Raw genomic sequence first — 27,111 nt, forward strand, 5'->3', positions numbered from 1 at the left:
AGAATAAAATATATCGAATCACAAAAAACAACCAGGAGTATGAGTACCATCAACATTTATTAACAGTATGAACCGTACACCAGAAACAGTGGTTGCTGCACACTTTTTATGTCAAATTTAAGACAATTTAAGACTTTTTTTAAAGCAAAACAAACAGCAATGAACAAAACACATATGCTGTATAAAGTGCTGTGATTTGTCACGTGAAGAAGGCAAAAACAAAATGATCAAACATTTGTGCAACACTACAATGTAAAGTATTCAAACATGTCTCAGTTCAAGGTCCATCTAACATGTGAGACCTAAGGACACTGAGGGAAAACTTGTGGCGTAGCTAGCCAAGTCAGGCACAAAACAACTTATTCAAAGGCATTGCAAACAAAAACAACTGTGAACTTGTAATAGAGAATAAGAACGCTACGTCAACTGTATAAACTATGGAAGTATATCTGTACCATAATTCAATTTAAATTCCATTAACAGAAATAATTTTTCATTTTCAGAATATAGCTGCATTTTTAACTCATAAATAAAATTAATAATAAATAATCCATTTTCATTTTCTTCTTCCCTTAAACATGACGCTCTGGTGGGAGGAGTCAATGCAGACTGGAGAAGAATTACAAACGGTGGAAAATCAGATGATTTCAGGTCAAAATAATGTGAGCAGCTGATTTTCTGAGGGTGCACAGATCCTAGATGACTAAGATAGTTTATAAATGTGATGACTGGACTACAATAGAGTTACACATAAGTAGTTTGATATTTGTAACCACTGTTTATTTGTCAAAGGTCACATATTAATTCAATGAAACTTTATTTATACAGGGACAATTCCAACAATAGTCACCTCGTAGCGTGAGATAACAGGCAACACATTGTGTGATCATTGGTTTCTAAGAAGGGTTTACAGATGAAAAGCTCTATTATAGCTAAGTGTGTGCTAATATGCTAATTATTGTAATATACAGTTTTTAATAGCAGACATGATATTTACAGTAATAATATATTGTGTTTCTGGGTGTGTAAAGGTTACAAATGTGTTCCAGTGAATTAACATTCTTTTGATATTTATTTGAAAATATGTTTTAAATAATATTTCATCCCAAGGTTCATTTATCAATGCAGATATGGTAAATAACACCAACATTCCAAATATTCATAATAATAAAACTTTAAAAATGTCCCCCATGTGACCAAACTATAACACTGCATTTTTTATTTTTTCCATTCATTATTAAATAATGATGACATGTATGGTGACCATACGTCTGGTTTTAGACATGTCCTCTTTTGTTTTCACGTGGTGTCGAGGCTGTGTGGGGATATTTTACAAATTTCTGGGTTTCCCAGGGACTTTGAACGCATCTCGAGGCATGTGTCAATTTAAAAGACGTACCTCCACAAAAATGTGTTCTATCTGTCACCTGCAGTCATAGATTTATGATATAGATACAGAATCAACTGCACTTTGTAAAAAAGACAAACAAACAAAATGATATAATGTGTTACCATTGTTATTTTGATTTAAAAAACAATCAGAAATACACGATTTTTTTTGTATTTGGTTTTTATTTTTTCCTGTTTCTGGTTTTTCCATTTTCCTGATTCTGGTTTTAAATTAATTAAAAAATTACAGGAAAAAAGTGCCATAAAGTAGATGTTTTACGTAATAACATGCTCCATAGTTAATTATTAGTTATGTTTGCTGTGTCAGCATGTCTTTCATGTAATGTACAGGAAGTGACTTTAATTCAATTTGTTGAAAATTATTTCCGAGACAAACAAATGCAGTAATTCTGCATCATGCAGTGATAGACACAACAAACACATATACAGCTGTTATGTTACTGCACAATATCATATAAGTTAGCTGTTACCATAATAGCTTTATATTGTAACAGCTCTGCTGTTTGTTGGATGTGTCCGTTGTAGATGTTCCTAATTCCTACAGCGTTGGCAGTCAGTGAAGGCAACTTGAGGATGCGTAGTGGAGATGTGTGTTTACAGTCTATGGTGTAGAGAGTTTGTGTCAGAAGTTAACTTTGGATTCATCTTTGTAATTTACCTTTCCATGTTTTATTTGGTGTGGTCACAGCAAACAGTGACTCAGGAATTTTCATGCAGTGAAAACTCCTGAGTCATGATGGTAAACAGCTAGGCAGGCAGTATTGGTTTCACGTTTATGGTGAAGTGCTACGAAGTGTCACAAAGTGTGTGTGCACTGTGTATCTGTTGCACGGTATATATTCTGTTTGCTTTGAAGAAGTAATCCCACTAAGTAATCCCCATTTTTAATAAAAATACTGGTAATCTGATTACATGTTTTTAAATGTACTGTAACAGATTATAGTTACATTATTTTTGTATCCAGATTACATAACGCTGTTACTAGTATTACTCCCCAAGCCTGTGTGTGTGTGTGTGTGTGTGTGTGTGTGTGTGTGTGTGTGTGTGTGTGTGTGTGTGTGTGTGTGTGTGTGTGTGTGTGTGTGTGTGTTTGTGTGTGTGTGTGAGAGAGAGAGAGAGACAGAGCATTTCGGGGCCCCATCCATGAAGTCAGCAAAATGAAGGTCCGTCGTTCTATGTGATAAACACATGTATTTATTTATCTGAATAATATTCACTGTTATGCAGGATGTTTACTATTATTTGGGCCATAGTATATCGTCATCTTAAAGATGTAAATCCTTGTTTTAATCAGAAATAAAAAAGGCCAAAAATGGTGGAAAAAGTTGTAAAATGGGATTTTAAAAACCACAGAAATTGGTTAAAAGTTGCAAATTAGAATGGACAAAAACAGACAGAAAAAGTGTTTTCAAAGTGTCAATATTGGAACAATTAGTTTAAACTTTCATATAATGAGCATGAAAAATGGTGTATGGGGTTAAATTGGCAAAAATAATCATGAAATACGATGAAAAAGGATAAAAGTGACAATAATTGGTCAACATATGTGACATTAGATACAAAAGTGGTGGAAAGGAGTTGTAAGTGTCTTGAAAGTGGAAAAATGTGTATTAAAATAAACTAAAAATGCATTAAAGTTCAGGATTAAAGCCACAGATGCTGCAGGGCGAGAAAACACACACACACACACACACACACACACACACACACACACACACACACACACACACACACACACACACACACACAGTTTACACACAAACGCCCCAGGGACGCATTCACACTGATTCTGTGTCACAAAGTCACATGTGTTGGAAAAAGTCACACAAACACCACTTCTACTACACATTATTTGTGTAAACATTTGTTCCTCTAAAGATGTTTATTATGAAGATGAAGTGATCATCTGTAGTTTAAAGATGTGTAGCTCTGTGGGCCTGTACTACAAAGCTGGATACGTATATCCTGGATTTATCTCCGTTAGCGGGTTTCACCTAACCAAACATTCTCTGTCAGAGAGCAGCTGCACTATGAACTGAGATATCAAGAGTTTTCTGATGTTTTAGAGACATAAAAGCATGTATCACTCACTGCTGTGAGGACAGTAAGAGGCTCAGAGCCACAGCTGATCCTCACACACAAGCAGCTGATCAGAGCAGACACACTCCACACTGCAGATGAAATGTGTCTGTTCTCTGTCTCCACCTTAGATAATGTTTCTCTTAGTTTTACAAGCTATTTATCTCGTTTGTTATCACTCTCTGTCTGACTCAGGGCAGACTGTGCACGGACTGAAAGCAGATCAAGTGAAATCCACCACACACACAGAGTCAGAGGAACCTCTGTGACTCTGTTCCTCATGAACATGTTTGTGCCTTTATTCTGTTGCTTCTCCACCTCAGTCTTCATTTTTCCTCTTGATTTGACAAAAGTCACGTTAGAGATTTCTGCTGGAATATAAAGCCATGAGACTTTCTCTACTCTCAGATCAAGAACACACATTGACTTTTGACGAGCAGCTCAAGCAGCCAATAGTAATGCTTAAAACAGCTCATTGGTAGGCCCCATTGGTAGAAAGACCTCTGATTGGCTGACATCCATTCTGTATTGATCAACTTTATTTTCAGAGCCTGGAGAAGGAGAAAAGATTCACTGTGTACTCAGAACACTTTGGATTACAATATGCTCAAAGATGATTATGGATTTTTGACCAAATAACATTAAAAAAAAGAAAAAAAAAAAAACATACTGCAGCTTTAAGCTAAGGGATGAGTACTGCTGAATTTTCTACTGCTGACTTTTTACACATTTTTGAAGCTTCATAGGCCAGTTAGCTCAGCTGGTCAGAGCGTGGTGCTAATAACACCAAGGTCATGGGTTCAAACCCCATACTGACCAGATATTAATCAAGGACCATAAACCTGCTTTCATGTGTTGTAAATGTTAGTGTATGAGTCAGAAAGGACAAGGTATGAATATGTATACAATAAACACAGATAAAGAATATCTAAACTGTTAATCATTACCAAACCTGGAAGAAAATTCACAAATAGCCAAAAATCTAGAATGACTGTCAGTAAAGAAGCTTCTTTTTGACATCTTAATAAATCAGCAAGTAGGACAAATACCAATTTATTGATGAATAATCCCAGAACAATTTAGGTTAAATACTAATAATACTTACTTTGTATGTGTATGCCTTGTGTTTTCAGGTGTCCAACCATCATTTTGTATCCACAGTTGTGATGGAGCTGCAGAATGTAGGTTATACTTTCATCCAAATCATTGTCTTACAATGTAGTGAATAAATCATGGACTCTGTTTATCCAAAACAATGAGAAAGGTCACAATAGACATGAAATGAAAACTGTCTGTGAAATGATCTAACCATTGTATGTAATAAAAACTCATAGACTAATATAATGTAGCCTATTTTTAATGATCAAACATGTACATATATTAGCACACTATAGCTACAACTGTGCTTGTTTTGACAAAGTAAGTTTGACTGAACTCTAAATTAAAACTACTGCTAACCTGGACAGATGCTAGAGATAACAAGGACAAAACAATACTAGATGACTTTATACATTAGCTGATATTAAGGACAAGGGCTGATGTGCTGTTAAAACAGACCAGATTGTTTTAATGTAGCCTAATTGTTGTGTAGTCTACATGACATTAGAACCTGAACATATGCCATATAATATGACCAGTCTATAGCTTCATAATATAAGTATTGAAATGGAATAGCAATGCAACGTTAGCCTAGCCTACTATTAATACACATTAACATGAGTAATATTTACACACTAATATAGTTCTACTGTTGCTACTTTCAAACAAGCAAGAGTTACAAAACAGATGTTGACAGAAGTAGGTTAAAATGACCTTATCTCATAATGTACCATCCTCACACTAATTGTTCTCTCACTCACACTGAACATCTCTGTGATGTCCAGAGCAGTGTTCTCTGAATGGAGGTGAGCCTCAATCATATGGGGGTAAACAGTAGGAGGGGCATCTGAAGGTTGTTTCTTCAGTCTCTGAGAAGATGCAGAACTGGTGGGAAATTTCTTCCAGACCATCAAACACTGCTGGGTCAACTTCTAAATCCATATCAGAGTTTAGCTGAGCTAAGCTGTTAATAAAACTATCCAGATAAAAGTGAAGGTCATCATTTGGTGAATTGTTTTCAACTTCATCAGCTAAAGCTCGTAAGTCATTCACTAAAACTCTGAAATCAGCCATCTTTACTTCTTCATCTAAGCCACACCCATCTGCTGCAACAGGAAGTGGATCTGATTGGATCGCTCAGTTGACCAATCCTGAATGAGACTGAGGTTAGTCCCTCCTACCTCATTAGTATACGGACACAGAAATGTGGAAATAAATAAATGTGGAAATGAATAAATGTTGAAATAAATACATGTTGAAAAAATAATGTATACATAAATAAAAGTAGAAATAAATAAAAGTTAAAAAAATAAATGTTGAAATAAATAAAAGTAGAAATAAATACATGAATAAATAAATAAAAGTAGAAATAAATAAAAGTTAAAATAAATAAATGTTGAAATAAATAAATGTTGAAATAAATAAAAGTAGAAATAAATAAATGTTGAAATAAATAAAAGTTGAAATAAATACATGAATAAATAAATAAATGTATAAATCAATTTAAGACATTTATTTGTTTATGTCAGATTTATTTACCAGTTTTTATTAATTTATTCATGCATTTAATCATCTCTTTATTTATATATTCATTCTTTTATTTATTTATTCCAATATTTATTAATACATTTATTTATTTATACGTTTGGCAGGTTTGGTCCTCCATACTCCCTGAGCACCAGTCAAACAAAGTTATGTTTATAGAAATACACAAAAAGAGGATTTAAAAGACAATTATCATTTAAAACTACAATTATGAATAAAAATAAAATATGTTTAAAGTGCTGATGAAGAAAATAGAGTACAAGTATTCTACAAGTCAGTTTAAATCTAAACAACTTAAGGTAATATTGCATATTACGGTACATGTAACATAATGGAATGATGTCTTTCTGTCTATCAATTATCACCATGGTACATCACAGGTAAATAAGTCATGGAGCTTCCTCACCCATTCCCTCAGACAGGCCTTAAGTCCTGATGCACAGGAGAACATTCTACCACAACAACTCCCACTCTGAGCCACCATCAGACGTCCATCACACCACAGCACCATGTAGCCCACAGCTAACCTCCAGCTAACGGTAGCCACACAGAGATAACATCTCCACACTTTCACTGCTGACACCAGACGTAGAGCTCAGGACCAGCCAAACCAGCGACACATCTGGATAATCAACTGATCAATAATAAATAAAATAATGTAACTTTATTGATCACACACTCATTCTCTGTATTTTGACCCATTATTCCAGAGGGGTAGCAGTGGGCTGCTAACTAGAGACACCCAGGGAGCAGTTAGATAGTAGTTTATGAATATTCATAAAAACAGGCTAAAGACAGTTATTATACATGTACCCTTCGTTCTGTGGTTATTACATTTTAAAACTTAATCAAAATAACAAATAAACAGTGGTTATTTTGTTTTACTGACTTAAAATTAAAACATAAATACAGAAAAACCAAATAAATCTTGTTCTGTTTGTGAGATATTTGGATATTTACAGTAAATTAGAGGGAGAACTGAAGTCCACTGGTGCAGTGGTTTTCCTCCACAGGTCCTGGACCAGGTCTCCTCACACAATAGGACTGTTTAGGATTTATTTCAGCAGTTTTCTGCTCCTGTTTTCATTCAGTCTGTGGATGTTTTAGCTCGTATAAAGCTGCTCACGTTTAAAGTTCATTGTTTTATGGTGTAGGTGATCTTAACAGTGTTACAGTCCAAATAGTATCCAGATAATCTGGTGACTGACTATTTACTGTGAGGCTGGTGTGAGGAACAATGGATGTTAGAACTTCTACCATTTCACACTTTTGCTAAAACAATTACATCTATATTGAGGACAGTAAATATATTTATTTTACATGTTATAATACCACTAGCCACTAACACAATGACAACACTAGCCTCTTTGGTGCTCTAGGACAGGTTTTCTTTTGGCCCCCCTTATATGGTGTTTTATATATCAAGCAATTGATATTTACATTATTGTTATATTATTATTATCAGAATAATTTCAAACACTTACATAATGGTCTATACAATATCCACAAAGACGCTTTACATAAATAGAAAACATGAGTAAAATTAATTTTTTTAGACATTTTATTTAATTTTGATAAAAGTGTTTCACATATAAAATTACACAAACAAGTAAATAAAAGCCGATTTAAATATTTTAGTAACAGGTTTGAAATACAAATTATTAATATTATTACAGTAAAGCATTGCACAAAAACAAGATACTGATAAAAGATAGATAGTGATGTGTTGGCTCATCAAAGATTGTTTTTAATTTAAATACTTATGACTAAAATGTTTTTCTATTGACATTCACATTTTGTGAAAAAAAACAAAACTTCCAGATTTGACGTAACAATACTATTTGTTTCTCTCTTTGTCTGCACATGATGTTAAAGGTCAACATTACAAGAAATGCAATATTTCATAGACAGCAATGCATGTTTTGTTAGTGTAATTAAATAAAATAATTGATTTTATTGTATAATGTGACCATCCCTCCCTATAAGGAAAGGTAAGACATACTTCATAAAGGAGGACATAAAAAGAAAGGGCAGTGTTACACCTAGATGGGGGGAAGGGAACAGGGAAGAGGGAGTCAAGGTAGAAAATGGAAAGGGTGGAGAAGAGCTGATTATTTTAAAGTGAGAGTGAGATGTGATGTTATAGTTGTGTATATTGTGCGTATTGTGTTGTGTAATCAAACCTGGTGACCAGTGTGGAGCTTAGCTATAAAAGTGGTGGCTGTGTACAGAGAGAAGGAGTGAGTGGTAACACCTAAAACAGGTATTTAGGATCAACATGTCTAAAGTTAAGCCCAGTACCAGTTTTATCCCACAGTCCAAGGCCAGTACATTGTAGACCAATGTTTGTGCAGGAACCGCTACTGTAAACCCAAGCACTGCCCCAGGCCTGAAGATGCAGCCAGGCTAGCAGAAAGAGCCCCAGACCCCCCCGCCCCGCCAGGGCCGAACAGCCCCCCAGACGTCTCCAAGATTCCAAGGTGAGAGGCAGCCACTGCCCCCCACATACACACCATGCTGGGTCAAAATGTTTACCCAAGAATGGGTAAAAACTATTCATGTTGATGGGTTAAAACTACTAATAAATGGTTAATAAGGTTATCAGTTCAGCTGGGGTTAAAAACAATCATATATTTATTAACATGTTTTTACTTTAACTTCAGTATATTGTCATTTCTTATAAATAACCATTAAATAACGAAATAACAAAATGCTATTCCAATTTTTTTCATTGATACTGAACAATACCTATATATATATGTATATATATATATATACACACTGAACAACAATATAAACACTTGAGCTGAACTCAAAGATCTAAAAAATTTTCTATAAACATTAAAGATCTGTTTCTCTCAGATATTGTTACAAATGCGTGTCAATGTGTGTTAGTGAGCAGAGATAGCCCCTCCCACCTCACAGGTGTGTCATATCAACATGCTGATTAGACAGAATGATTATTGCACAGGTGTGCCTCAGGGTGGCCTCAGGGTGGCCACAATAAAAAAACAAAAAACAACAACAATTTTACACCTTAGCAGCCCACTGCTCCTCTGTGGTGGTTACATTAGGGGTTTTTCAACATTGGGGTCGTGACCCCATGTGGGGTCACCTGGAAATGAATTGGTGTCGCCTGAAATGTCTAGTAATAATGAAAATAAAATAAAAAATACAGATATTTAAAAATAATAAATGTAAGTTCTAAAATAAATTAAAACATGTAATAATAATAAAATAAAAAAATCATACTTTGTCAGCCCACTGCCATTTTTAAAATAATCACTAAACATATTTTATAAAATGTAATTAATCTATTTTTATTTATCTATTTTGCACATTTAAAATAATCTATACATAATATCTCTAAAATAGATGTACAGTTCAGGAAGAGGCAGAATGAGCTTAAATAATTATATATATTACATTAACACCTCACACATGATGTCATACAACTGTATTCTATACTTTCACTTTGTCAAATATAAATCTATATAAAATGCAGTATATAAATATCTGAGCCTGCACTTATTGTTACTTTGTGCACTGATACTGCACTCTAAAAAAAAATACAAAGGCTCCACTTAATTAAATTAAGGTAACAATTTGCATCAATCTTTTTAATAAATTTCAACTAAAATTTTTCAGTAAATCCAACAAGACTTTTAATGTTAGAAACTCAGTTAATTAAGCTGAACCAACTTAATTTTAATAAAATGGTTCATGTTAAATTAAGGTGAACCAACTTAATTTTAATAAAATGGTTCATGTTAAATTAAGGTATCATTTTACTTAATTTAAGCTATTCCAGCTCATTTGTTTTGCATTTCTCATCACAAATATCATTTCAAATTGTTTCCTCAATTTCTTATCAATAACATTCATTTTATTAACATTAATACAGTTCAGTCAGTTTAATGGTCAAACGGGTTTATTGTATATAAATGCCAACCATCAAATAAACATGGAGGAGCTCCAAATGAAGACACAAAGGTCAAATATTTGCAGGAGTTTGCTGTTAAACACACACACACACACAAAAAAACTTAAATTCAAATTAATATTTGAATTTTGGAAGATTGATCCCCTAAACTAAATTCAATGTGTCACTCTCTGCATGTTAAATAACAAAAATAAGGAAACACAACACTGTCATGATAAAAGGAATGCATAAAACAATGTTGCTGGTGTTTGGAAAAAAAATACATCAAATGGCTATACGCGTCCTTCCTGAATAATAGTATAATACAGTTTCTATATATATCGAACACATTAATAGTTCAAAAAATGTGTAAATCAACATATGCAAATGCAAATATACCTAGCTAAAATTGATCCAGTTTTTTTTTTGTTTTTTTTAAGTGTTGTTGATTCAGCTTTATCATTTTTATGCTGCCTAGATTTTGGTTTGTGCTTGTTTTAAAACTATAATGCATTATAGCTACAGTATATGTTGTTTAGTTTTTTCTATGTATTTCTGTTAAAGTCTAAATATTGATAAAACCTCAAAAGTACAAAAAATTACAATCTACTTTTCAAATGTATAATTAAATGAAGTGACTGTTGTATGTAACTGCATTTATTTTAGCTGGGTGTATCTAATCAATAACCAACTGGGAACAATAGAGGTGCTGTATGTTGCACCAAAAACCAACACAAATATAACAGTGCAACATTTGTGGAATTAGAACGCAGCTTACATTTTAGAACAGCAGTTTACTTTTTAAAGACATTACCTTGGGACTAGCTCGCAGAGCATCCAGCTCAAGGAATATCTTTTGAAATGCCTCAAAAGTGCTCTTTAGTTCTTTTGGGTAGCTCAGGTTGAATGCATATATTAGTCCCATGAGCAAGGCACATGCTCTCGGGACAGTCAGGCCATCCAGGACTTCTGCTCCCTCAATCACCACCGTTGCGTTGGCTGGTTCAGATGCCCCTCTGCTCACAACAATCTTCATAACTTCATCACCATCCTGGTATAAGTAGGTCAGAATCAATGTCAGTGTTTTTTTTCATATATAAAAACAACAAAAATGCAGTGTATCTGAACTTAAGAGATAACTTCAGGATTAAACCTGGGTTTAGGGAATGCCATTTAGTAGCAAAACAAACAATATTAATGGCATACTTTAAACACAAACACTGCCCACAAAGCCCAGTTCAAACTTACTTTTGCTTTCAGACAAAAACAAAACTTATTGAATATATCACAAATTGTCCTGATTATAGTTGTTATTATTCAGTTGCACTGTCTACCATCCCTAAATACAGCCCAGGTTAAATCCTGAAGTTATCAGTAGAACTGTTGGATTTACCTACCAACTGTTCTTTGAAGAGATCCTCCTCCTGTTCTCTCAGGTACACCATTAGGCTACGGATTGCAGCTTCTCTCCTCCTTTCTACAGACTGTTCCTGTAAATAATACAAGAAAATGGAATTTAAAAAACAAATCTTTAAAAAGAAATGTGCAAATCAAAAAATATAACATTTATTCATTATTGTATATTCTTTCGTTTTGGAAGTGTTGAATAATGACAATTTTAAATACAAATCTATTATGTATTCCTTTATGATTTATTTAACTAACTTTTTTATATTTTAAATTAACTGTTACATGTATTTATACCTCCAGCAGCATGTTCTTTATGTGCTGAATCTTCCTTTTTGCAGCTCCTCCTCTTGAGGACACCAAGGCCATTATTTTTGGGGTATACTGGTCCAGTTTTGCCATAAATGTTGTCTCAAGACCAACAGTGGTGATCCTTCTGAATTCTTTATTTATCTGTATAAAACACAAATAAAAGGGCGCGATTTGTTAATGTAGAAAATTGACTGACATTGCACATACCGCAAACAATTTTCTGAAACAATATTAACCTGCGTTGTATCGAAAAGAGCAGGCCATCGGTCTCTTAAGTCACTGATTGGTGGTGCTTCATTGACAACTTCCTGCCTGCGAATGGAGAATGTCTTTGCCATTTTCTCACTGATGACCAGGCTGTTGTTCCTCTTCTTTACTTCATCAAGGAGTTCTAATCTTACATGTTCCAAAGTTCCTTCCGTTTCTCCTTGTGGGTGAGGAGGTAAATAGTTCACCTCTGCTCTTTTTGGCTTTTTGATATTCTTTGCAGGTGCTTTCTCATGTGCTTGCTTCTTTTTAAGAGAGTTCACATCAAGCTCAGGGCATCCAAGCCCTCTCAATTTAGATCTATAGCCAGCCATTTTATATTTCAATCTTTGCTGCCATCCATAGCATCCGTTATATGAACCTGGTTCTTTAAGGCAAGGATGCTTCTGAATCAGTGCCTCAGCAACATCGTTCAACTGCGCACTTGTGGGGTAGGCAACATACAGAAAGATGCTTTCAGCCAGCTTCTCAAGGATGTCTGAAAGGATTGTGGCAAAGCTGAGCTGAATTCCATCCTTTTTGAAAGCTTAATTTCCTGAGGCCAGCACAAGCTCTGTGTTATAGGCAAAAGTAGGTACTGGAAATTTAGTGGGCCAACGCTGTGTACGCTGAGTAACACGTTCAGGTGATGAAAGAATCAGTGTGTCCTGCGATCCAGAAGAGCAGCTGCTGCTAGCAGGATGGACAGAGTTCTCTGAATTAGGGAGCGAGGTTACTAATACACTTTCAATAGAACTGTCCACATCAGTAAAGGTCAGAGTAACTGCAGGAGGTTCAACAATGTGAACTACCTTAATGGTGTCTTTGTCTTTGATGTCACTTGTTGATGTAAGAGAAAAATATTCCTCTCCAAAGTCAGCATCCTTATAATGCAAGGTAAACTTTCCATCAAGCCCAAATTTCTCTCTCACAATAGACTCAAGTTCATCCACAGTATCAGGGATTCCATGAGGTAAATCCAGTTTGCGAATTTCGTGGTCCTGAAGAATGATCCGAAGTTTGACTTGAGAAGACATCAGGGTATCTATAAGAGAAAACATTACATCAGTTTGGGTTATAGAATGTGTGCAGACACATCACATACTGTAAGCATTTAGTATGGGAGAAGAATATGACCACTAAAAAGTCCTCTAGATAAATACAAGCTTTGGACTTAGACTTTTCATCACATTTATCATAAAAACTAGTATGCTGAGAGGTTTTTACATTACACTGTGACATTTCCTTATCATCAAACTTCGCAGCAAGTGTTATGTTTGTGTCCATAAGAATACTTCTACAGACTCTACTGCAAAAGATCCTATATGTCTGCTTATACTATGACTACATGTTGAATATATTTATGTCTATGTCTAAATGACAAGAATAGGAAGAAAGCTTTGTTCACATTAACATTTACCTCTGAAGAATAATGTAGTAAAAATAAAGCTACAAAGCTACAAAGATTACCAATTACTATTGCAACAACACATCATCAGTAGGGTAAAACTAACCTGTCTCACGACGGTCTAAACCCAGCTCACGTTCCCTTTACTCATGTAAATATGAGTTCCATAATACTGAGATCGACAACTACAACTCAGATTACGTTTTTACATCTCCATATTAGCAGAGTCATGAAGAGCCAAACATCCTCTTCTCCTCAGTGAGAATCAATGTGGTCTGGGTTTAAAAGTCATACCATGCTTCTGGCAAATCGAGACACTCGTATTGCCCCGATGTTTGATGGTATGCTGACCCCTTTGCCATCTATGGTACATAAATGTAGCACTTCTGGGTCACCATGCGCTTCCCTGCAACACTGTATGCTGCCATAGGGAAGATGTCAAACAATTCACTAGGCTCAATGAGTTTAACACTTCTTGTGTTTTCAAGCTCATAGCTTCGAAGATGCTCAATATACCATGAATTTAAACATTTCACAATGAAGTCAACCTTCCCATTTACAACAACAAGCTGTATCAATTCTACAAAATCTGGCAGACCACCTGTTGAGCCATGTGCCAAGATCATGCCAGTTGTGTAACTGGTGCCATTGTAGCACCCTGTGTTTGCCATGTGGACAAATGATTTACCAGGGAATTTTGATTCCACTGCTTTCTTAATGTCTTCCCTCAGCACAGTCAAATCCACTGTTGACAGTTTTGCTACCTGTAGAGGTTTAACAATTTTACTGCCATGTAGTTGGTATGCGATCATTAACTGATGCTTCACTGCAAGAGACAACAGAATGTTTCGGAAGCTATGCGTATGCCTGACCACACGCTTAAAAAAGCTGTGCTTAGCTTCAAAGCGCATAGTCCACAAAGACACAAGTGGACCAAAAGCCTTTATCAGGTGTGGGTAGTGTTCGAGAAAATGATGCTTCTGAATAAGTCTTTCCTGAGGGAAAACTTCCAGGAATCTTTGCCGATGCTCAGAAATCTTGCTGTCAAGGAAAAAAATAGTGAGGTCTGTATGAACAGGAGAAAGGACAAGCTCAACTATGTCCTTAAGGTTCAGAAGGATCAGCCATGCTGGTTCATTCTCCGGGATTCTTTCTCCAACTATCAAAGGAAGGAGGCGAAGCAAAGCCCAGTTTTCATGGGCATTCCCACCAACAGTTTTCCTTGCAGCAAAAGTCAGAGGAACTGGTTGTGGTGCATCCGTTCTATCTGCCCATCTGTATGGGAACTCTTTGATTAAGTTATTTAATTCATTGAGTGTGAAATATTTCTCTTTGATTAAGGCATTTAGACATAGTGCTAACTCTAAAGGCACAATACCTTCAAATAGATCATGTAGCAAATCAGGTGGGTAGCCAGATAAAACATTGAAGTATTTTAGTTTGTCAGTCAGTGGGCACTGTCTCTTTACTCCATAACAATGAGATGCACTTGTATCTCTCTGCGCTGTCTGAACATGCACCTTGTGCTCTTGTGTTGTCCGAGGACAAAATGCTCCTGTTTTAACTTCACTCACCTGGAATTGGGATCTTTCACCAAGACAGAACCTGCAGACGTGTGTACTTGAGAAGCTCTCCACAAACCCTCCGATAGAGTGGGCACCTAGGTTATCTGCAACGACACAATACACAGTACCTTTGACTCGAAGACCTAGTGAAGGAATGCAAAGTCCCTCTTCTTCTAGGCTGGCAAGGTCTTTTAGCAGTGGTTCTAACACAGCACTATAGCCAAATTTTTTAACATCATCAGCCTTGCAGAGAATGGCAAGGTAGATTGATGTCAGCGAGGATCTGAGTAATGGTGGCACATTAGCTAAAACCCAATACACAGCAGTAATTTTGTGTTTTTTTCTTGATGTGCCAAGTGGATTACACACTTCAAAATCATCCACATACAGAATGAGAGAAATGGCTGGATTGTTTTCTGATAGCAATGTATTGTTTTTAAAATGTATGCCATCATGAAATGATTTGTAGAAGTGAGTATCAGACCTGCTGTCTGCTTCAGAGCTATGTCTGAGCAAATCCTGGATCTCTTTCTTCTTCAAAACCTCATGTAAGGACTTTAAAATAGGTACATATTGGAAACTTCTTTTCTCCCTAGCACTGAGAATGTACTCTATAGGTTCCACCATGGAAAAATGCTCCTTGAAATACTCTCTTCTTTTGTAGGAGGTGGACAGAGGAGCATTATGTCCTAGAGCTAATGTAATTGGGTTAGATTTACATAGGTCTGTCGCCATCTCTGAGATGATAAAATCATCAACCTCACAATTATGCTTCTTTAAGCATGACCGTAAAATATCTTTTAAAAGAGGACCTGAAGCTGATGAAGAAATGAAGTGAAGTTCTTCCACTAACTCATCAATACACCTTTGTGGTACATTGAATATCCTCTCCATCTTCAGCAGCAGGTGGGCAACATTTTTTTCAATTAAGTATGGCAGTTCTCTCATTTCTTCATCTTCAGGATCTTCACTCACTGTACCCTCCATATCCTCCTCAATAGGATCGTCTCCTGTATTTGAAGGATTAACATACCTCTGCAAGAGCTCAGGCCTGAAGTCATCCAGGGAATGAGGAGTGTGTTTCCGGCTCCTATGAGAGGCAAATGTTCCATAAATGTTTGTTTTAAAAGAGCAATTTTCAAAAACACAAGACACGGTTTCCTGCTTTTTTAAATGACGACCAATGTGTTCAAAGTATTCTCTTTCTGTGGAGATTGTGTTTAAAGAACAACATGAACATTTAAAGGACAGAACTTCTGTGCGTGTCCCTGTCTCACGTGTTGAATGGCTTCTTGACAGATGGGTTCTCAGGCTGCCCCATGTTTTAAACGAACAATAACACTCCCAATAGAGGCAAGGGAGAAATTCTCCACCATGACCATGTCTAAGTCTATAATGCTTTAAAAGATCAGTTCTTCTTGACACTTCAAATTTGCAAATTTTACAGGTCCAATTCATTTTTAAAACTAAGCAAAGCTCTGTCTAAACTGCTTGATTTTTTTTATTTTTTTTTTTTTCCAATTGTTTAGTATTTCAAAGCTATAGTGCTTTAAACCTGTGCAGTATCACATTTAGAAAAACTTGTAGCCTATGATGTGTTTCTAAATTGAATTTGGAAAAACTAAAAATTTGCTAGCAACCAACTGCAAGTGAATTTAACAAGAAAAAAATAATGAAAATGAAACAACAGAAGTTGTGTTGACTACACACACATTTCAATCATTCCTAACTTCAGAAAATGCTACGTGTTTCAATAGCAAAACAGAAAAATACCCAGGCCTCCTGCAGCCTTACCAAAAGGAAACCTTTTCTATGGCGTCTCTACAAGTAATGTCGGTGTTTTAACGCATTGCACATAAACACAGACCAACACATATAGACTTAAAACTTAAATTTATCTCATAAAATAATTTGTTACAGGTTTAGTTGAGACCGTCAAGTGATTAGCTATCACCATGCAGAGTGGAGCTAACCTGTAGGTTAGCTTCTTCAATGTAGTGCAAACTTTAAAAAAAAAAATAAATAAATAAAAAAAAAAAAAATAAAAAAAAATAAAAATTTGGACCAAACAAAACACCAATCCCTCGTACCTTTGCAGCGACACAATTAACGTTTAATTAATTAAAATAATTCGGCTGCCTGCCACAGTAAACAAAAACATGAACCATGCAACAGAAGACGTCTGTGTTTGGCGGTCACCTTGGCAGGAATAAACGGTTGAGGGGCGGTTGTTTCGCGGAGGGAAGTCACTGCTGAAGCAGCCAAGGGTCTACCATTTACAATCACGAAATTAGCTTAATATCAATTTTGTCTGTGTTAAAAAAAACGAATTCTTGTACCGTTTGCTGATACAGTTAGTAGCGGTTATGAACAAAATAAATCAAAACAGGTACTTACCTAGTGATAATCCATAGGAACTCTTGTTTTCTTCTGATTTTTTAAATTTTCCAACAGGTGTTAACGGTCGCAGCCTCGCGCCTCTCCTCTTCTTCTGTAGTTTATTGGCGGGTGGCGCTCATCAGAGAAATGTGCATTTTCCGCCACCTACTGTATCGGAGTATGAACCAGAGTTTTGTCCTTTTCCCTAACTCATAACAATTTTAACTTCATTCAAAACATTACCCACATTAATCTCCATCCCCTGACGGTGTAAATCCTGAAGCATTGGCTCCTCTATGTATGTGATTGCACGATAAAAATCAGCTCAATCTGCCACTAGGAAAGAACATCCTGTTTTTTTTCCTTCAAAATAAAAGCTCATATTACTATGCACATGACCTGTGGTTTTGTTTTGAAATAAAGGATGTTTAATGTGGTCGGTCGGTTGCTCAAAGGTCCTCAAAAGAAACCTCAGAATAGAACCTCACCTCTTTAAGACTTATGAAAGAGAACATCTCTACTTAAAGCATGATTGGAAAGTCTTACATAAATTCAGCCCTTAGACATTTACAAAAACATTTTGTCTTACTTATTTTACGTTTATTTATTTAATTTTTTTTTTTTTTTTGTCTGCACATGCTGTTGAAGGTTAACACTACAAGAAGTGCAATCTTTAACAGCAATGCATATTTTCTTATTGCAATGAAATAAATGTATTTATTTCATTGCATAATTGTGACCATCACCAGCCCTCCCTAGGGAAGGGTAAGAAATACTTTATTAAAGGGAGGATGTAAAAAAGAGAGGGCAGTGTTACACCAAGGTGAGGGGGTGGAGGGGGGTGGGGAAGTATTTATTTAAATTTATATTTTTCAGTTATTTATCATCTGCCAGTTGCCGGTTGTGATTCAGCTCAGACAATGAAGAAGGTGGAACTGATTTTGGGTTTGCCCTTTGGTCATGCAAACATTTTGTTGAATATGTATACATATTTAAGTTGACAGTTTTTCTATATTTTCAGCTGGACCAACTTATTAAAATAAGTCATCAACTTGTTATAATAAGTCCATGTAACACATTTATGTTGAAAAAACTCCTGATTTTAAGCTCAACTAACTAACCCCATATTTTCAGCTGGACCAACTTATTAAAATAAGTTATCAACTTGTTATAATAAGTCCATGTAACAAATGTATTCTTTTATGTTGAAAAATCTCTTGATTTTAAGCTCAACTAACTAACCCCATGAATCATTTCTTAGAGTGTATCCCCGTCTTCAGGCTTTGATCAGTTTTAGATTGTGGTACTTTATGTATGATAACAATGGAACTGGGAGTTTTGGTGAACCTCTGTTTGAACTCCCATGACTTTAGACTAGAGCAGTGCTATATAATGACATCATTACCCACTACAGACATTATAGGAGTTTTTGAATGAATAGCTTTATGCTTTTCCCAGTACAATCTAAAGCAAGAATGCTTTCACACACTCTTCAGGAACAAGATGATGCCAATATTCAACGTGCTGCTGTCCTCGGTACCCACCCAACGTATCTGCATGAAGATGACTCTGGATTTCTAAAGACATGTGATGTAAGTATTTATTTTCATACACTGTATAACATCTTTAGGTGTCACAGCCAGATGAACCAGAAATCAATGACGTACCAGTTGATCTTCTCCTGTCTAGTGCTGGTTCAACAGATACTATTGGCTTCTTCCCTGACAAGGTTGCTGTTGTGCTTGAGGGTAACATAGTTGTGGGGTTCCCCACACTGGCTGAAGGGTATGTCGTGCTTTTCAGACTAATTTATGCACTGCACCTGAGTTACCATAAAAACTTGACAAATACTTGTGACTTCATCCAAAAGTCTTGATGGTCCTGGAAGATAGGAAGTTGAGACCTAGAGTGTTGAGCCTCAAAAATGACCTTTTGTTGAATGAGTAACTGTGATTTGACTTTAAATCATGAAAGGATAACACACTTGGTTGAACCACACTGAAAGACTGTTTCTTTACATGCGTTTTTAACATGTTGTTCAACGTGAAGTTGAAATTGTTCCAATTTTAGACGTGTTTGTGAAGTTTATACATCGAAAGAAAGGTCAACCTTTTGCTACACTTATACAGAAGTTGCTACATATTTTATATTTAAAGTGTTCATGTGTCATTTAGAATCAGAATTCAGTTTCTTGTGTTTATTTGGTTGTTTAAAGTGATCCTCCACTGTTTTTACAAATGTGGTCTAAATCCTTTGAAATGTCCTTATTAGAAGATCTATGTCTAACAGAACGCATTATTTTGTAACATTTGTTTTATTAGCTTTTTTAGGTTGGACTACTTTAGCATTTTTTAGTCTGTGCAGTGCCATGTTGAAATGACATCAATGATGATGAAAATCACCTCTTTCAGTCCATTGAGTTGTAAAGGAATGAAAGCATTCAGGATCATTTAGCAGCTTTTTCAGTCATAATGACAAATTGTGCTGCTTTGGGAAGCTCTAAAAATCATCCATCCATTCATTTTCAGACCCACTTGTTCCTGTTTTACAGGGTCGCGGGGCTCTGCCGGTGCCAATCTCCGGCTCTCATTGGGTGCTAGGCGGGTGTACACCCTGGATAGGGCGCCAGTCGCTCTAAAAATCAGTAAAAGGTAAAAAAGTCAATGCAAACCTCTTTTGTTTACCAAACTATGATAAACAAAATCTGTGACCCGGAAAAATCTGTGACTGCAGGAGGCGACAGTTCCAACTCTGCTGATTCGTAGACACCATGAAGAAGAGAAGAAGAGCTACGGGTGTGTGTAAATACAGGTAACCAGGACCTGCAAAATCCTGGTTGCAGAATCTGGTTCTGCAGGTTGCCTCTATTTATCTGAATATATATATATATATATATATATATATATATATACACGAAGAGGAGGAAAACCGGGAGAAAGAAAAAGGTATTGTAATGATGGTTGTACTGTATCAGTTTTTAGCTCAGTGTTCTGTTTAGTACTGCCACACGCCTCCTAAAATACAAAATCTGTCCTTATTTGGCCATTGAACAAACACACACACACACACACACACACACACACAAACACACAACACACACACACAAACACACACACACACACACACACACACACACACACACACACACACACACACCACACACACACACACACACACACACACAAAACCTACTAAATCTGAGAATAATGATCAAAATAAAACACAGGAAATACCAAGGCCAGCAACATTGTTGTGAAATACGACACAAACTGTAGCTGTACAAACCCTAAACATGTCCAACTTTAGATAGTTTTCAGTGTCAAACTGTGGATTGTCTGACATCAAACAGATTCAGGAGAATAGAGATACTTGAACACTTTTCATTTTTTTTTACATGCACAATCTTTTTCCTCATCCATCAATAATAATTTGAGGTACAACTCTTTAAAATACACCAAAAGGTGAAATTCAAATTTTAAAACAAGCAAAACTTCAGAAATAAATGAATAAAAGGCCTAAACTCAAGGATAATGTTAGACGAGACACAGGAAAGAGTTTAGACGAGCCTGCAGACACTAACAATGTATAACAATGTAAAATATAGGAAAGTACAGCTGTAGTAGGTGAGGTTGAGTACATAGTGGCATAGTTTATCACACTAGTGGATGCAGTAATAAAAATCACCACTAGATGTCTCAGCCTGTAAAATGCTTTTTTGTACATAGTTTGCACATAGTTTGTATACAAGTATTTTTGTACAGCTTTTGTATGTTGTTTTTGCGTATTATAAATGTAGCTTATGTATAGATTTTTTGTGTTGTTGCAAACAATGTGGTTATTTAAATTTGATGTTATTTTTTGTACCTATAATATTGTAATGCTCTTATTATTATTTATTCACTGGATTTTTTATTTGTTGTAAAGATATTGATGTTATATTTGATTTTTATTATTTATCACTTTTTAAGCATCAATATTTTGTAACATGTGTTATACATTAAAGACAATGATAAAAACAAATCTATTAATTTTATTTTGGTTAGGTAGAAAATCTGGCCTTGGGCTCCACATTGGGTAGAGCCTGCCTGGACTTCTAACTGGTTAACATTTTTTTCCTGTTCTACTGCATTTATCATTGCTATTGTGAGGCTAATGCAAAGTTATTGCTACGTTAATGTCTTTGCTAGGTTAATGCTCATGCTACATCTATCTATAAAAGCAAGGAATCCTGCATTTCAGGGACAGACAGAGCTGAGACTTTCAACATGGCTGCTGCTTGGTTCAAGGATGTGCAACATCAGATTTGTTTGGACTTTATTGACACCATCCATTAAATATTTCTTAAATAGAGCTTTGCAGATTAACTCAGTGTTGAGAAAATTGTAGATGATGTCACAGGTTTTCTCAAATAAAGCAAGTTCCTTTGCTGATGATGATGTCATAGGTTCTCTCAGAGTCCCAAGCCCGGATAAAGGAGGAGGGTTGGACGTTTTAGCTAGCAATTCCACCCCACATAACAAACATTTAATTAAATTTGATATTTTAACATTACAAAACAAAATGTATTTATGTAATGTAGGTCTAAAACATACCTGTCAAGTATCCCGTTTTGGCCGGGAAACTCCCGTATTTTACCGCTCTTTTCCGCCATCTTCCCGTATTAGTATTTTCCCGTAAATATCCCATATTTTATTGTAATAATAATGAAAAGATGCCTTACTAAACTGAACGCCATCACAAGCCTCGTGAGAACTCCACCTGAAATGGCCTGAGTGTCAGTCCTCGCGAGATTAGTGCTGGCAGCGGCAACAAACCCGGAAACAACTCAGAAAAGATGATGAATGAAGACGTTCCAGCGGAAAAAAAAACAAAGAACTGGTTTAAATACGTTATTAAATGTGACAGAGAGTTTACCTTCATAAAGAGCAGCAGGATGTGACACAGTTACACGTTCTGTTAAATTAATAACTGAGATTTTAACGTCTACCACGGGGGAAAAAATTACCTAAGTCACCATGAAAAATCAGCCAATCACAAGCTCCACAAATATACACTGTTTTATAAAGTAAGAATGTAAAGTCTGTAATAAATGTGTCTAATAAGTCATTAGTGAATACCAGAGAACCACATGAGCATGAGAAATTATAATAAAATATATAATGAAAATAAAATGTTAATCTTTAACTTAAAGACAAGCAACGTAAAATTAACCGTAAATATGCAACGTTTTGATTTGTATATAAACTGTAAGTATATTAAATAAACACATGTGCTTCATATACACATTTATGTTTTTATTTAGGCTGTTTTATAATTTAGGAATTAGGGCTGGGCGATATGTTGAGATTCAAGATGTATTGAGTTTTCTATTTTGGCGATATAGAAAAAGGGAGAGCAGTGTTACACCTAAGTGGAGAGGGAGGGGGAGGGGAGGGGAAAGAGAGCAGGGAGGAGAGACTCAAAGTAGGAAATTAAAAAGGTGGGGAAGAATAGATTGTTTTGCATTGAGGGTGAGATGTGAGGTTGTAGAATATATTGTGCTTATTATGTTGTGTAATCCAGCCAGTATAGTGACAAGTGTGAAGCTTAGCTATAATGGTGGTGGCTGTGAACAGAGGGAATGAGTGAATGGTAGTACCTAAAGCAGGTATTTGGGATAAACGTGTCTAAGGGTAAGCCCAGTATGAGTTTTATCCCACATCCCAAGGCGTGCCAGTGCATCGTATACCAGTATATGTGCAAAAAAAACCCCACTACTGCAAACCCAGGAACTGCCCTGGGCCCGCAGATGCAGCCAGGCCAGCAGAAAGAGCGGGGGCCAGGGAGCCCCAGGCAACCCCCCCGCGGCCGAGCAACCCCCCATATGCCCCCAAGATCTCAGGCCGAGAAGCAGCCATGGCGCCCCCCACACACATATCCGAGGAAGCCCCAAGCAGCCGAGCACCCAGCGCATCCCCCCACCGATCCTTACCCCCAACCCCAAGGACCCCCGCCAGCATCCACCCCCCCCCACCCACCCACACCCAAGCACCCAACCCCCCGAGGGAATTGCCCAGAGAGCCCCCCGCCCCAGACACCAGCAGAGGAGCCAAGGCCCCCGCCCAGCAGATGGCCAGAGCCGCGCGGAACGTGCAGCCGGCGGGCGCCGGTGGGCCCAGAGCCAGCAGGGTCCGGACCCCAGGCCAGAAGGACCCGGAACGGAAGCAGCATTGAGAGCAGCACCCCCAGGGACGACAACCATGTCCATAGTCGCCGAGGGCACCAAGGGGATGCTGCAAGCCGCCCCGCCGGCCCCCAGGCACACCGACCATGCACCCCAGAGCGCGCCACATCGCCTTTCCTTGATGCCGCCCGCGCAATGTGCCCCAGACAGCCCCCCCCCACCAAAAGGCCCAGCCACACCGCAGAGCCCGGGTCACAGGGCCCCGGAAGATCCCCGCCAGGACCGGCCCAGCCAGCCGGCCAGACCCGCTGGACCCAAAGGGCACTACCGCAAGACTACCGCAAGAACACACAACTGTGTCAGGAATGTCTGGCCCACAAACCATAGCCTTCCAAAATTATGGCCCACAGCAAGATGTAGTTGAATAGCCCTGCACAACTCTTCTTATTGTCACTGACACTTTTTCACCTTTATACTTTATTTTGCTTAACATCATATTTCCAACTGCACACAGGTGTCATTTTATTTTTAATTGTCAATGATAATTAATGTTCCTCATTGTGGGATTAATTATTTTATAGTTTATAGTCTGTACTGTACAGACTTTATTGAGTTTAAAGCCCCCCTCCACCAAAAAAAATAATGTTTTTACTGGTGGTTTATACTGAGATAAATAAAACTGTTGTGAAATGTTTAATCATATTGTCAATCAATCAATCTTTTATTTGTATAGCACCAAATCATAACCAATGGTATCTCAAGACACTTTACAGTAGAGCAGTCTTAAGGACGGACTCTTTATTTTATGGATACACACATATGCATATATACGTATATACACCCACACCCAACATGATTCTGTTATTATTCATTATTCTGTTCATCTGTACATTTTACTGTAAGTCAATACATTAATGAACAGTTGTGTGATGTGGTGTTTTCCCAGAAATGAGGACACAAGTCACTTTTATTTCTCAGTTATAGTTTTTATTTCATAAATCTATAAAAGTAACTCTGTAAACAACAGGTAAAGTGTGATCTGATCATATTTGATAGTCTGCTGATTTATTTCATTGTTCCTAATAAACTATTGCCCAACTTTAACTTACTTTACGCTTTGTTTAAACAAACTGTAATAGATGAGGTGTTTTATTCACATATGAAACATGTATGTTTTATCATTTCTATCATTTGTTGAACTCTACAGAAATCAACCTGCTGTGCATGTGATTGGTGCACATTTATCTCTACATCAGCAACTTCTGATTGTTCTTCAGATCACTTTTACATAAAAATATCAAAACATGACAGGTCTGTGAAACAACAACAGATTGATCACTTAAAAGTTATTTTTTTCGATATAGTTCACTCCACCAGCTTTCACAGTCATGTCAAATCTCCAAACATAAACAAAATAAGCAAATTGTTATAAGATTTACAGTATGTTGGCCTCACTGGAGCCAGAAAAAGAACACATTTCACACATTTCCTGAACCAGGGATACAGAAACACATAGATCACAGGGTTAAGCAGAGAGTTGAAGAAAAACAGACAATTAACAAAAATGTAAGATGATGGATTTTTCTCTTCAAACCCTGTTGAAAGTAAAACAATGTAAAATATAGTTAAACACATTAGAAACACAACAACCACTACACCCAGAGCTTTAGCAGCTTTCAGCTCTGACCTGTTAACATTCAGTGAACTCTGAAGTGTCAACACTGTAACATGAGAGCGCATGGCCTGGGCCTGAGACACAGCCACTATAAACACTCTCACATACAGGACCAATATGATGCTGACTGGAATGATGAAAGTGAAAATTAGATCAATAACTCCAGCAAGAATGTTTGTGTGATTAATGTACATTAGTTTCCTCTCAAACAATATCATGTCACTGTAAAACATCCCCAAGTTGGTTTTAACTTTAATAATGATAAACAGTTTTGACTTCAAAATATCAAATACTTTGTGTGAAATCATTTTCTAGAAGCAACACATCAGCAGGTGTTTTCTTTTCATTCATGGCTACAGTAAACAGAACTCTAAAAACATTCATCACACATCACCACAGTTTTACAGTGACTGTTTTAAATCCCAGCAGCACATTGTCCCTGACTTTTCCTCTTTACAGTATGTTGGCCTCACTGGAGCCAGACTTCAGGATCTGAAGAGAAAAAACACATTTCACACATTTCCTGAACCAGGGATACAGAAACACATAGATCACAGGGTTAAGCAGAGAGTTGAAGTAAAACAGACCTATTACAAAAATGTAAGATGATGTACTTTTTACTCCAAACCCTGTTGTAAGTGAAACAATGTAAAGTGGAGTTAAACACATTAGAAACACAACAACCACTACACCCAGAGCTCTAGCAGCTTTCAGCTCTGACCTGTTAACCTTCTGTGAACTCTGAAGTGTCACCACTGTAACATGAGAGCGCATGGCCTGGGCCTGAGACACAGCCACTATAAACACTCTCACATACAGGACCACTATGATGCTGAATGGAATGATGAAAGAGAAAATTAGATCAATAACTCCAGCAAAAGGAGGTAAATAAAGTGCACATTCTCCAGCACAGGAATCAAACCCACCTGGATTTTCAATGTTATCTTTGAGTATCACAGTATGATAGACAGTAGAACCAACCCAACATAGGACAATACATATATTTGCTCTGTTTTTAGTGACTTTAGTTTGATAGTGCATTGGATCACAAACAGCCACATAACGATCAACTGATATCAACACAACAGTTCCTATTGAAGCAGAGGGTACAACATAACTTAAAAAAGCATTAAAAACACACCAGCCTGCACCTAAAAACCAACAGCCATTGATAAGGAAAATCATAAAAACCCAGACAAACCCAACAGAGAAATCTGACACAGCCAGAGAGAGGAGGAGGAAGTTGGTGGGAGTGTGCAGCTTCCTGGAGGAGTTAGAGAGAAACACACTGATATCATTATATGATACAACAATTATCATCAAAGCAGAAAACAGCAGGAGTCTAACAACATAACAAGTCATAAAACAACAGAACATGTCAATACCTGAAGTGTGAGATGGAGATGATGACCAGCAGGTTGAGAGTCACAGTGAGCACAGAGATGGAGGACAGGATGATGTGAAGGAGCACAGACACTGAGTGAGAACGCACGATCCTCCTGCATGAAGAGTTTCCCAGGTGTGGATAGCAGAGCTCAGCTTCATCAGGTGTGCTCATAGTGAGGAGAAGAAGATGTTCTGCCTCAGCCTCTCTGATGAACAACTGATATATTATTCCTGCTCCAACACAGGGATGTGGAGGCTGGACCTGAGGACTGGACCTCCCTCAGAGACCGTCTGATTGACACATTATTATTCTGCTCCTACATGATGCAACACTAAACAATTCTGACCTTTTTCCTTTCGTACTGAATCCTATCAGCTTAGTAAACTCCATACTCAGCATTTATTAGAAACACTCACTGCTGAGATCTGATTCTTATTCTCATATATTGATAATCCTTTCATAGGAGTGCTGTAAACATAATAGAAGAATCAGCAAAGCTGAACACCTGTGACTCA

General features: G+C 36.9%; 1 protein-coding gene and 1 long non-coding RNA gene across 4 annotated transcripts; both read right to left on the minus strand.

Moving 5' to 3' along the window:
* Positions 1 to 12,015: 12,015 nt before the first annotated feature.
* On the minus strand, positions 12,016 to 17,472 carry LOC114460181 (uncharacterized). 2 transcript variants are annotated; one of them, XR_003673569.1, is made up of 4 exons: positions 17,390 to 17,472; positions 16,026 to 16,082; positions 15,002 to 15,096; positions 12,016 to 13,064 (listed from the first exon to the last, which is right to left on the minus strand). It is a non-coding gene; the product is annotated as an uncharacterized LOC114460181 (long non-coding RNA). The 2 variants fall into 2 exon arrangements; XR_003673568.1 differs by lacking the exon at positions 17,390 to 17,472 and having other exon boundaries at positions 16,026 to 16,160.
* Positions 17,473 to 25,590: 8,118 nt separating this feature from the next.
* LOC114460184 (trace amine-associated receptor 3-like) lies at positions 25,591 to 26,835 on the minus strand. Of its 2 annotated transcripts, XM_028442213.1 has the most exons (3): positions 26,595 to 26,835; positions 26,411 to 26,473; positions 25,634 to 25,701 (listed from the first exon to the last, which is right to left on the minus strand). In XM_028442213.1, the coding sequence occupies exons 1-3, from the start codon at positions 26,765 to 26,767 to the stop codon at positions 25,695 to 25,697; spliced, it is 243 nt and encodes an 80-aa protein (XP_028298014.1). In that variant the 5' UTR covers positions 26,768 to 26,835; the 3' UTR covers positions 25,634 to 25,694. The 2 variants fall into 2 exon arrangements, with proteins under 2 accessions (XP_028298013.1, XP_028298014.1); XM_028442212.1 differs by having other exon boundaries at positions 25,591 to 26,473.
* Between the last annotated feature and the right edge of the window lie 276 nt (positions 26,836 to 27,111).

This window comes from Gouania willdenowi, unplaced genomic scaffold (genome assembly GCF_900634775.1).
Source record: "Gouania willdenowi unplaced genomic scaffold, fGouWil2.1 scaffold_418_arrow_ctg1, whole genome shotgun sequence".
NCBI classification, from domain to species: domain Eukaryota; kingdom Metazoa; phylum Chordata; class Actinopteri; order Blenniiformes; family Gobiesocidae; genus Gouania; species Gouania willdenowi.